The 12,892-nt window shown below is 41.5% G+C and overlaps 1 protein-coding gene across 3 annotated transcripts in view; it reads right to left on the minus strand.

Moving 5' to 3' along the window:
- Positions 1–7,009, minus strand: part of TPP2 (tripeptidyl peptidase 2) — a 48,827-nt gene extending 41,818 nt beyond the window's left edge. Inside the window, exons 1-4 of one of the 3 annotated variants that reach the window (XR_013955190.1) lie at positions 6,755–7,009; positions 1,642–1,770; positions 1,073–1,168; positions 600–704 (exon numbers count right to left, since the gene is read on the minus strand). Coding sequence is in view for 2 of the 3 variants with exons in the window: in XM_080605110.1 (XP_080461236.1) it covers positions 600–704; positions 1,073–1,168; positions 1,642–1,770; positions 6,755–6,916 (492 nt within the window). In the remaining variant the exon portion in view is untranslated. The remainder of the gene's footprint in view (positions 1–599; positions 705–1,072; positions 1,169–1,641; positions 1,771–6,754) is intronic. The other 2 variants (XM_080605110.1, XM_080605111.1) reach the window with 2 other exon arrangements.
- Positions 7,010–12,892: the final 5,883 nt, after the last annotated feature.

Genomic DNA, 12,892 nt, shown 5'->3' on the forward strand with positions numbered 1-12,892 from the left:
ATATGGCTTATCACTGTAATGTTATATATTTGTTCCATTACTTCATCAAAAATGCAAGACTATGACAGAAGTCACAAACATCTAGAACCTCAATGGTCTCCAAAAATGCACTATTTATTCTTTGTGTGGTATGTATAAGTATTTCCAACTTCTCTATCACATTTAATGCCCCCCCCCCCCCCCTTTTTTTTTTTTACCAGATTGTTAAATGATATGGAACTGCCCAAAAGAACGTCTGGTACTTCAACGAAAAAGTATCTACTTTTTAGAAAGGATATGTTTACAAGATTCCAACTTTGAGCACAACTTTTTTTTTTTCCCTCAGGCTACCATCTAGAATTAAAAATAAAACTTAATAAAATATGGTACTATGTATTTGAACTAATGCCCTTTTCATATTTGATAACAAGTTTAGAAAGTAAACAACTTTAGGCAAATCAAACAACCACCCATCCATTTATTTTTAAAATCAGTCAGAAGATGCACTTGTAAATTATCCCAAGTCTCTTTCTTTCACTCATCTAATAAAAATATTTGAATTCTCTCAACCAGGAACAAATCATAAACAAGTTTACAAACTTATTTAGAAGTATACTAACTTGGGAGGGAGAACTATGAGCAGCATCAAATTCCTCTTGTTTCCTGCAGGCCTCTGCTAGAGCCAGTCTGTGAAGAGGATCCCAGAGCTTTTCCTTGCGCTCCTTCTGTAATATAAAATTGTGTTACTCAATACATATGTCAAAGTATGAAAACTACAAAGCCATTTGTGAGTTCTGATTTGAGACACAATGTCTAAAAGGTTCGATATAATACTGTAAGTAAACAATTGCTACACAGGAAAAAAAAGTATCCCGAATGTCTAGACTTTTTTGCCTCAATGGACTAATTTGAGGTGGACCACTTGACCACCTGATGTGACTGAAACTTCACAGAAATCAGTTAAAGGACACCTCTCAACCTCTGGGTAGCAGCCTGTATGTTAGCAAAGCACACACTGTAGTTTTCTAGAAAAACTTCCACATCAGAACGGTAAAGTATGACTATACACCAAAAGCAAAATGAGTTTTCTTACCTGAATCCTCTCTTTAAGAGCTTTAGGATAGATGTCATAACCATTTTTTATGCCAATGTGATATTTGCCTGAAGGATTTACCCAGTTTGCTGGAATCTACAAAAAAAAGTATATTCAGAAATAGGTTAACTAATGGCATCAAAAACAAACAAGCAAACAACAACCAAATCACTACTGTGTAAGGGAGCTTAGCAGAACAGACTTGTGTACATCATAAATCAGTATCAATTAATATGGCACTGCAGTCAAAACATCTTTATCAGCTGCCCACCGTACTTTCAAAACACAGCCCCAGTATCAACATTTTAGGTAGAGATCTAGGGCAATCAACACCAGGTACTATCAACAAGGAGAAACACCCTGTCATCAAGAATTACTAAGAGTTTGACAGGGACAAAGCTCAATGTTTAACGTCTCATCTTGGTGTAGTTTAGGCCCTCAACAGACCAGAACCATCATCCTTGATAACAACAGGAAGAGACCAACAGATTCACTGTTACAATCAATTCCACATAAAATTCAGAGAAAAGCTGGTAGATGCCTCTCTGTACCACCATACGGATTCTCACCTTTAAGGATCTTCCAGAAAGACCAATAATTTCCCCATCTTTAGGTTCTACAATGGTACATGTAGTTACATCACCACTGCCCGTTGTATCAATTATATCAACTATCTTGGGCTTCCCATCAGTTGTAATCTGAAAATGTAAGCACAGCAAAATTGAAAGTTCAGTTAATTAGCCTCTAGCATACAAATCATTTTTTTTTATTTTTTATTGATAAAAATATCAAGTAACTTTATTAACCACCTAATCTTTAACAGAAGGACCTAAAAATAGCTTGAAAGCAGTTAAGCCTCGAACTAAGAGCAACACGTCTATCTTCCTGGCTTATAAATTTTCCCTTGATTTGCAAAACTGCTATTTGCAAAAACTACTATTTATGTTCCAGTGATTGGCAACATTGCTTTCATCCTACTGCTCCAGCCAAGTTTACAGTAATGACAGCACAAACCTAGCAAGATGAAAGGTGCTGAACTACATGTAGTTACAGGCTTGAGTCTTAACTGAGCATAAATCTAGCAGGAACTCAAACTATCATCATCTTATTTTTCTGTTACAAGGACTGTGTGTCATATTTTAATAAACCTGAAGTGCTCAGAGCTATAGCTATATATACCTAATACTGTGTAAGAAATAGTTTTACCAGAGTGAGGAGAAAGGAGAGCTGACTTGCTAGACAGAGTTTATGAACACAGCTTCAAAGCCTTCTCCAATTAAATGAAAACTAGCCCTAATGGATATTATGGCAGGTCCAGTTTTCCTACTGGGAAAGAGTCCAAGTCTACCCAACCACAGGGAGATGCAGTAATAGTGTTTTTAAGGGGAAAGAACCAAATGGATCAAACAGGAGCAATACAAGGAGCTTCAGAAGTGAAGGAAAATATCACATAACGTTGAAGAATGACACACCATTTGACTTCCAATGAATTTTGAGAATTAATACAGTTAGCAGGGCAAACAGTTTTTTACAAGATATACAGCAAAATAAAGAAACTACTGACACACCTAAAGCCCCAACGAACTAGAGGAACCTACTGTACAGTTACTAAGAGTATGACTAAGACCCTTACATATTTGGCAAAAATATTCAATGCTATCTTCTTGTAATAATATGCTTCACCTATTATATCAGTTTACTCAGCAAATAAACTGTTCCATATGCAGAAGTAGCTGCTTGAAGGATAACAGGAACTGGCCATAAGCACCTAGTTTTACAGGTCTACCTTAAAGATTGATAAAGAAATCAAACACCTCCTATATAACAACTGTACCAAAAGCAGGGAAAAAAGCTTCCTGTTCAGAACTCTGGCACCATTTGCTGTTTTCTACTGTTTAAATATTTGGTATTTTTTCTTTCATGCTCTATGAATAATCTTGATCCTACACATAACACACATGGCAGGTAGTTTTGCACAAATCATGCTCTGGAATTGTGGATTCCAGCCAGCAGAAACAAACAACACGATCAAATAATTTCGTAAGTCACTCCTGCTGTCAAAAAAGACAATTACCAGGCTTCTATCACACCTCAACAAATAAGGACAAGTACTCCAAAGTCTCAAACTCTCGTGGTTTAGAACAACACAAAGCAGCAAACAACTGCCCCCATGTCCCTTCCCCCCCAGTAAAAAACAGGTTTAATAGCTGTCAAAAACAACTGCAACAAGTACAAACAGGGCATTGATTCCTATTTCCCAGAAGGTAACAAACAGAACAGCTCTCATTGCAGAAACCACCACTGCTAGTCTGTTCATAGAAATTCACTTCAGTTATGAAAACCACTAAAAACATGTTAACCTGCTAAAACATCTGCTGAACAATCGTTACGCAACAGGGAAAACGTACTTAGGCAATTCAGTGCATAGGCTTTCACACAAAGTATAATTTTCTTGTGTTTGTAATCAATGTCTTCAGATGCCTGCCTCTACTCACAGGAAAGTCAAGAGCTGCTCCACTAATAAAGCAAGGTATTACCCGAATCAGACACTTTAGTTAGAGGCATGTTGAAAAATAAGCTGTTCAGTGATCAAAGCACAAGAAAACAAGAACGAAAACATCATCTGAGGTGACGTGTGCGAAGCAGACAAGTTATACTGCAACAGGTGGCCCGAACACCAATTTATGCCATAGTGAGCTTGGATAGTTTTGAAGGTTGTTTCCCAGCCACTCCAGAAATGCTATGTGCAATTCCTACAGTACGCAGCTCTCTGCCTTCCCACTGAATAGCAGGTCCAAACACACACGTGTGTTTGTGCCATTACAATCAACAAATCGGAGTCTTTCAGTCAGCCACAGAGAACTAAGCGTTTGAGTTGCAAAGGTCCAAGGTTCAATTCTTAGTGGCAGCGAGCCAGCCAGTCAGTCATTCACTGCAAGCAACTGATACGGGTTCTTCTGCGGACATGAGCTGCTGCTTGGCATGGTGCCCACCAATAGTAATGCTACAGTGAAACTCAGATTTCAACTGTTTTTTTCAGGTCCTGTAATTCCGAGGGAAGAAATAAAATCAATGTGAACTTGATCAATTTCCTTGTCTGATCAGAGAATCCTGAAGTACTGAATGTATTACAGACAGGAGGTATGTTTCAATACATCTTGCAATAAAATTCAAAAAAAAGAAAATTTCTACGCAATGAAAAAATTTTTATAATGCATCCATAAAAAAAAACCACAATTGTACTTGGTTTTCCTTTGTATCATTTCCATTGTATCATTTCCATTGTATCATGGTTTTCCTACAATCATTTGAAAAAAAAAAAATCTACTTGTTAATACCAGAATGATTTTGTTGTTTATACATTTTTATTGAAGTTTCAAAAATGTGATTTCATGTTAGCTCTGACTCTGTAAAACACATGAAGTTGTAAATTGAACACTTGAAAAATAAAGCATGTGTATAATGCCGGCAGCTGATAAGTATAAGAAAAGTACTGGAATACCACTCCCTGTGATGATGCTGCATTAAAAAGGCAAAGCCAGATGCATTTGAGCATACTTTTATCCAACCATACAACTTATCTATCGTGAAATATAGCAAGAAGCAACAGCAGCAACAGGGAAATGACAGGGTGGGGATGAACAAAGACAATACATATACAACCACAACACTCCATTAAACTTCCGCGCCCACACAAAATTTCATCAGGTACTGTGCCTTAATGAGGAATCAAGAGCCAGGATTTGGCAGATAACGCTAGGAAACAGATTCTGCTGAGAGGGGAAGAAAGCAGCGTGAAAGAAGCCGACAAACTGAACTGTGAGTTGGTGGCAACAGGTAGAGTGCAAAGCAATGGAAGTCTAGGTGAGAAAGTTCACTTTAGGACACCAGCTACAAGACATTCAGAAAGGAAAAGAAAATAAGTACAAGTTGGATTAACATTTTATGTAGCAAAGCAAGAAAATACAGCTGATGCAAGTAGGTTTGTAAAGCCCAGTAACTAACGTCTGCATAGCAGCAAATGTCCAGGGAAATATATAAACACAAAGGTACTCCTCTGTCATACTCTGACCCTAAATCATTCTGTCCCTTAGCAACTGACTGCATGCCACACATTTACATTATCGGTGTTGACAAACCAAATTATAAAATAACAAGGCAAAGGAAACCTACCTAAGAATGAGACACGGTGGAGCATCAAAACGTGACCTTTGTTTTTGTTTTGACTAAGAACCCCACTATACTCAAAACAGGGTAGCTCATTTTGGCCTTTAATTATTATTGACAATAACTTCCACTAAAAGATGTAATGCCTATTAACTTTGCTGCCTAGTGCCCTCTTTTTGCTTTAAACAACTGACTCAATTCTCCACGTTCTAACCCCACGCCACACTGAGAACCAGCAGTATGTCTGACAGCAAGAAAAAGCAGCAGCAGAGAAGAGGGCAGGAGGGAAAAGGCATCCCAAGGCTGGAAACTGCATGTCACCACATGACTGCTCCTACTGTGCAGTATGCTCGCCCCAGGATACCGCCTTATTCTGGGGAGGCAAAATGTAAATTGCCTGGTTCACCAAAGAGCGAGGACATCCTCCTTCTGAAGCAACATTTATGAAGCTCTGTTTCAAACTATGCACTGCCTGCATCTCCCTTGTAATTCCCCACACCCTGTGCAATAAGCTGCCACGTTCTGTAGTTTAGCAAAGTGCATGCTGCCAGCTGCATGAGGTGGGCACTGTGGGAAGAGCACAGAGACAGCTTCTTTATGTGCTTCCCTAACACCCCCTGAAACTCACTTTCATCCACTGGAAGTTGTATTTCTCTTTCCAAAATTCTCTGCAAATCTTTTGCTTCACTCCCTAATATTTTATCTTCCAGATAAAGAAATCAGGTAACCTCAGACTTTTAACAGATTATTATGAACTCTCATGACCTCAGTCTTCACCATACCTATTTTCTTTAATCCATGCCAAAGTAAAGCATCCCCTTATTGCCCACGAACTCATGTTTTTTTGGTTCACTACTCCTATTTACAACCCCTGAGGCGTTTTGCTTTCATGTATAACTTCAGAACTATGCACATCCCATTTATATATGCACATACATATATATACATCTACAAAACTGCCTATTATCAATGACATGGACAGACCAGGGAGTATTCCTTTTGTTTTTTGACTAGTTTTTGGCTAGCTTCAGTCCAGCTTAACTGAAGTTACAGCAGCTGCCCAGTCCCACCATCCACCCCAAATGCCCTCCTCACTAACCCTGTTACTCCCTTGAAGCACATCAGGAGTTACTTATGAACGCTGAACTAAACAGACGCCAGGGCCAGGTCCCTGCACCAGGTTACTTGAGACAAAACCCGTGCCCGTGCCAAACAAAGGGCAGACACCAACGCCGCTCAGCTAACACAAAGGCCCCAACACCCAGACGGGTCGCGTGAGGACCATTTCCCGAGGCTTCCCTCGCCACATCTGCTCGGAAACACGTTGACAAGAGCCCACGAGCAGCGGTGACATAAAAACCCACGGACAAGCTCCGCGATGAAGAAGCGTTAATAAACAAATGATAAAAAAATAACCTACCCCCCCCCCGCTCCTTCCAGCAGCCCACCCCAGCCGCTTCGGCCGGCGACCGCGGAGGCCCCGGCGGTGACTCAGGGCGCTCTGCCGGCCGTTACCTGCATGCCCGGCGCCCCCGGGTCCACGCCGGTGTCGAGCACGGCCAGCAGCACCCCCCGGCCGTCGAAATCGGGGAAGCGGGCGAGGAAGGCGGCGGCGCCGGTCTCCTTCTTGGGCAGGAGGCCGTGGAAGGGGAACGGCTCCTCGGCGGCGGCCGCCATCACGCGAGGGCAGGCCGGGCCGCGCTGGGGCGGGGAGGCGGAGCCGGGGCCTGCGCATGCGCCCCGCTGAGGGGACGCGGGGGTAGCGCGGTTCGGGGCCGAGCCCGCTCCCGCCAGTCATAAATAAAGAGGATGTCGAGATGCTTTGTGTGACCTTTATTTATTTATTTATTTATTCATTCCCCATCTTTTCATACCCCCCCTTGACTACCCAAAGGGTGCGATGAGGGCCAAATAAAAATTTTGGTGAGATTGCCAAGGGAAAATGTCCACTTCCAAGAGGGTCTTTAAAGCTGCTTTCCGGCCTTCCTCATTGTTAATAAACTTGTAAACCTACAAACAAACAAAATCAACTGCAGAGTGACAGAAACCAAACCTATAAAGAAAATCCATCCCACTTGCAGAGCCTGGCCCCAGCCTGCTTACCCGCTTCAATGGGCCACAACAGCACGATCCTTTGGTATCTGCCTTCCCCAGGCAGGTTCCTGCTCAGGGAGTCACACTGAGGAGAGAAAAGGATTTATCTGGGTGTCGTGCTCCCCATGAAGCAAAGGGGACTGGGGCTTTTCTGAGTTATGGTTTGGTTTTGGTTTTCCCAGCAAACAGTGGTATACATTATGCTTTTTCCCTATTTTCTGGGCTGCCATTGGCAATATTTTCCAGCTCATCAAGGTCTTCCAGCCTTAGAAATCTACAGAATTTTTATTCACGTAAAGTACCAAGATAAACCCGAAAAACACTGCCTTAAAAATATATGTTCTCTCTCTATATATGTTTATATATATATAAGAGTCAAAGCTGTACTGTATGTACTTACTGTGGAGCTCCATCTGCTTCCCTGTTTGGCTTTCAATCAAAAGTCAAAATTTTAAATTCTGATGTCTAGATATCATATGATTGACTGTTTCTTAGAATACTGCTGGTGTCTGATAGCCATATTCAAATTTTTTGGGATTACATAAAACACTGACTGATCTTACTTCGGGAGACAATTATTCTGACAATGTCATTATTCACTTGGGTAACATCTAATTTATTGCCTGTTTGGGTTTAGTTTTCCTTCTATGTGTCATTGCTAATACAAATCAATGGGAGATACTTGTATTTCTGGCAGCACATTCAGATCATCAGAAGTCAAATATTTCCAATTACTAATACATTTTGAGACATCCAAGTACATCAAATTCTCAAAATATTTCCTATCACATGCAATACACAAGCTGTATGTTGCAATTCAGAGACATTTATTACTAACTCTGAAAATTTCTGCACTGTTCTATTGCCTTCGTCTCAGAGTTATATCACAAACAAATCATCTAATTATCAGGCACATTAACCGTACACATAGCTGTAACTCAGTGGTGTGCACTGCCAAGTAGCAGGGCAGGTTCTACAGGAAAAATCAGAATATGAGGAAGGTGTGCCAAACAGCTTTTAACAGATTGAAACAGTACCAAGAGAGAAAAAAGAAAAACAGATTTAATTTACAGTCTTTAAAACTCATAACCGTGTTTTAACAAAAATGCTATGTGTTGTGATACAGGGTTAAGGTTAAGCCTGTGCATCTTACTGAGCCTTTGCAGATCTGAAAAAAAAAAGAGATTTTTTTTTGAATTTTACATTTAATTCTGGGCTTCTCAAGTTTCTAATGTTTGGTTTGGTTCTATGGCTTTTTACAATAAGTCTGCAGCACATTTGTTTTATAAGAGTAATACTCTCTCTCAACATTGATTAAGTTTACCGTATCTAATATTCTGAATTGTAATAAATAGATCTTTATTTTGCTACGAGTAATACTGTTGCTGTTCTGCAAAAGGAAAGGCAAAAGTAAAGCTGCCATGTTGAAAACTCAAGAGTTTTTCACAAAGCTTCCTGAGACAATATGGTTTGGTCATTAGAATAATGATTTAGCTTCTCTTGGGATCTAAGTTTATACAGCAGTTCATCTGGGTTCGCTGCATTAAATAGATTCATATCCCCATATTAGGAACCATTTCGGCTGTTTGTATGTGAATCTGGGGAGTGAGCCAAAGCAAAAGAGTAAGCAACAGCTGCCACATCCCAGGACCCGGATTTTGAAAGTTGCACATGATTTGCAGATGTCTTTGAAAGCAGTGAAAGCCATGGCTGCTCATTTTCCCTAATTATTCTTCAACTGTGAAATAAGTTTTAGGCCTCCTCACAACATCTAAACAGCTACAGGTAGCTTGATTTCTGTAGACAAGTGGTACTCCATCCAGGTTCATCTCTGAGGATGGCAAACTTCATGCACATTTTCCATCCAGAGAGTGGCTTCCAGGTCACCGGATGATAAGCAAGTGTAACAGCATGCTCTCTGAACACTACTGGGTACAGTGTCTATCGTGTGCTTTGGCAAAAATGTGCCACCACTGCCAAAGATGTTGTTTACAGGTTCCCTGCTGTGATGGGATAGTCTGATTCGGACAGCAGCATTAAAGGCACCCCCCTCAGAGCAGGTGGGCTTCTGTGTCTGCTTTTGAGAATCAGCAAAGCTGCTTCAGTCTCAACAGCACTAAGAAGTTCTCTACCTTGCTCATGCTAGGCCTGCCAGGGCACAGAACTGAGACAATCCCCTCTGATTTCATGAGCAGCCCTAACATGCTTCAGACAAGGATGTTGAGGATACTTGCTGCGTCTTCTGCCTGAAGTTTCACCCAGAAGTTGGATGTTTGGGTTCAGATCTCTCTTCTGTCTGAGCTTGCAGACTAAAAGCTCTGGCTGCTGCAGGGTTTTCTCTGAGTCAGCCTTTTCTATTTTACATAGAAGTATCCCAAAGTGAGCAAGAGGCAACATGACCCAGTATCTTGCTAGTGCAGGCGTTGACATGGAGGCAGGAGTACTGGGGTTTTCATTCTTTCTCTAATTAACACTGAATTATTCTATGCAAAGTATCAATTGGAGCTGAGCACAAGAACTCTTAAAATTCACTTGCAAGCAACTACCTTGATCTCTGGTTTACAGATTTCACCCACTCATATCTTCTTTCAACCTTGCCTCAGTTGCAACATGTTGGAAGGACGAATGAGCCTACTAGTTAGACCAGGGGCAAAGGCTGTTAATCAAAACACATTAGGCAAGGGAGGGACTTCAATATTCCGAGTGAGTTCATTAATTACTGAGGTGTTCAGTAAAGGTCCCTCCTCATTCCCACTTCATGTTGGAGGGTTAGTTTTCGTATTTAATTCTGAGGGATAGATGGTCCTTGTAAGAGTTGGAGAGCAAGGTGTACCTAACTCCTGTCATTTCGTTTTGGCTCTCTTCCCTTCACACTGGCTCTCATGAGTCCCATGTAAGTGCAAATCAACACGGGTCCTCCAGAAGGAATGGTTTCCCACCTGTTCTTGGCCTTTCTGTGGCCATTCGGTCTCATTCTGCTTCCCCAGTCTCTTGTGGTGGTGTGGCTTTGCAGTGGACTATATAAGGGAATTAACCTGGCTGAAAACTATCCCACAAAAGCAGTCAGGAGCTGCTGGGACAGGTTCCTGTGACACTTCTGGCATGGTTGTACTGGTGCAGAGTGGAGATGGTCCCTCCTAGGTTAGACATGCTGCATGGAGAGCCCTTGCTGTTAGCACACGGTCTGCCACACATTCTGGCAGGGAACTGGGTTTACGGGATTTAGATTTTGGTTACCAGGTCTCATACTGAGACTTCCACAAAGTGGATGTCTACAAGCCTGTGTAAGTCTTTTGGTGGATCTATTTCATAAAGATTGTCAGAAAAGGTTCAGTCCTAGTACTCTGTTCTTTGATTAGTACAGAACAGTTCGGGATGGACAAAGGCATCAGATCTATGCAGTAAGCACTTTTGATATTTTCTTTGTAGAGAGAAACACATACCCATCTTCTAGTGTTGATAACAAATCTTTCTGATAACAAGTCTTTCCTTCCTGGAAAATGTATCCTCAGCTTTGTCTTCACAAAGTTATTTACCTGATTGGGTCAGGTTGCCAAGTTTGTTCCTTGATAAGTATAAGATAAGAATATTATTGTATACATCTTAAATGATGAGATCATTAGTCACAACAGCTGGCTGTTACTCTCCCACATAATCATACTTCAGATATACCTGTTGGAGTTATCAGAAGCTGAAATTAATGAATTCTTATTGCTCTTTGTCACAGACTCTTGAGACCCAGCCTATGGTTTTAGGCTATGCTCTCATTCACAAAGTTGTTAAAAGTTGTCTAAAATTATATTCATATGGAGAACTGTTCATATATTGCTTTAAACATTTTCTCAGTAATGTGACTTAAAATAACTGATTAGTGCTGAAAAACTAAGATAGGGTTCATTTGGCAAGACACTGGCCTCAGCAAAAATCTGCAACTCAGTACCAGTTCAACCTCAAACATCTGATGGTCCTCTAAGGTGCCATTTGGTACAAAATTATAGGTATGGTTGGTTTTTCACAGAATCACAGAATAGTCTAGGTTGGAAGAGACCTCCAAGATCATCTAGTCCAACCTCTGACCTAACACTAACAAGTCCTCCACTAAACCATATCACTAAGGGCTACATCTAAACGTCTTTTAAAGACCTCCAGGGATGGTGACTCAACCACCTCCCTGGGCAGCCCATTCCAATGCCTAACAACCCTTTCAGTAAAGAAGTTCTTCCTAACATCCAACCTAAACCTCCCCAGGCGCAACTTTAGCCCATTCCCCCTCGTCCTGTCACCAGGCACGTGGGAGAATAGACCAACCCCCACCTCTCTACAGCCTCCTTTAAGGTACCTATAGAGAGCGATGAGGTCTCCCCTGAGCCTCCTCTTCTCCAGGCTAAACAACCCCAGCTCCCTCAGCCGCTCCTCGTAAGACTTGCTCTCCAGACCCCTCACCAGCTTTGTTGCCCTTCTCTGGACTCTCTCGAGCACCTCCATGTCCTTCTTGTAGCGAGGGGCCCAAAACTGAACACAGTACTCGAGGTGTGGCCTCACCAGAGCCGAGTACAGGGGGACAATCACCTCCTTAGACCTGCTGGCCACACTGCTTCTTATACAGGCCAGGATGCTGTTGGCCTTCTTGGCCACCTGAGCACACTGCTGGCTCATATTCAGCCGACTATCAACCAGTACTCCCAGGTCCTTCTCCGCCAGGCAGCTTTCTAACTACTCATCTCCCAGCCTGTAGCGCTGCTTGGGGTTGTTACGCCCCAGATGCAGGACCCGGCACTTGGCCTTGTTGAACTTCATGCAGTTGACCTCAGCCCATCGGTCCAGCCTATCCAGATTTTTTGATTGTTTGATTGATTTTTTAAAAATTTCCTTGAAATCCTTTTATCTTCGTTGTAACTAATGAGCCTTTTTCAAGTTTGCACTTTTTATTTTTTTATTTTTTGTATAAAAAGAAGGAAAGGAGAGAATTTCACCCTGTTACATTAAACCCCTGCAATGGAAGAAGACTCAAAAGAGATGTGCAAGGGTGATGGGCTCAGGGACAAATTTAAGGAATGACCACCAATTATCATAAAGAAAGCTGAACTTACCTTAGTACGAAGGGTGTTGAGAGTGACCTTTGTTTTAGATATCCAGCTGTACCAGTGGGTTTTTGGGTTGTGTAAACAGCATTCCCTGAGATAATTAGTAGAGAAAAACATGGGTGAGTAGAGAAAAGCATGGGTGGAGAAGGGTGTAGGCAAGTCAACAAACCTATAAAGTATAAAAGCTGAACAACCAACAAAATGAATTTTGAAGACAGCAACTGGCTTGGTCTGGTTTCAACCCACATATTCATCCTCTGTGATAGGGACGCCCAGTGTTGTAATAATGACCATATAGAGACCATATAATGGCAATTACATTTGTGTTGTGTTTCAACAATATATTGCAATTGCTATGTTGCGCTCGTCATTTCAGTATGTTGCTGTGTCACTCTGAAATATTCCAAATCCAAAGTAACATCAGCTATCTACAAATAAGGAAATTTGGTATTAAACATGAAGCTCTCCTAATGGG

This window comes from Anser brachyrhynchus (assembly GCF_964034855.1).
Source record: "Anser brachyrhynchus genome assembly, chromosome: 1".
In the NCBI taxonomy this organism is placed as follows: domain Eukaryota; kingdom Metazoa; phylum Chordata; class Aves; order Anseriformes; family Anatidae; genus Anser; species Anser brachyrhynchus.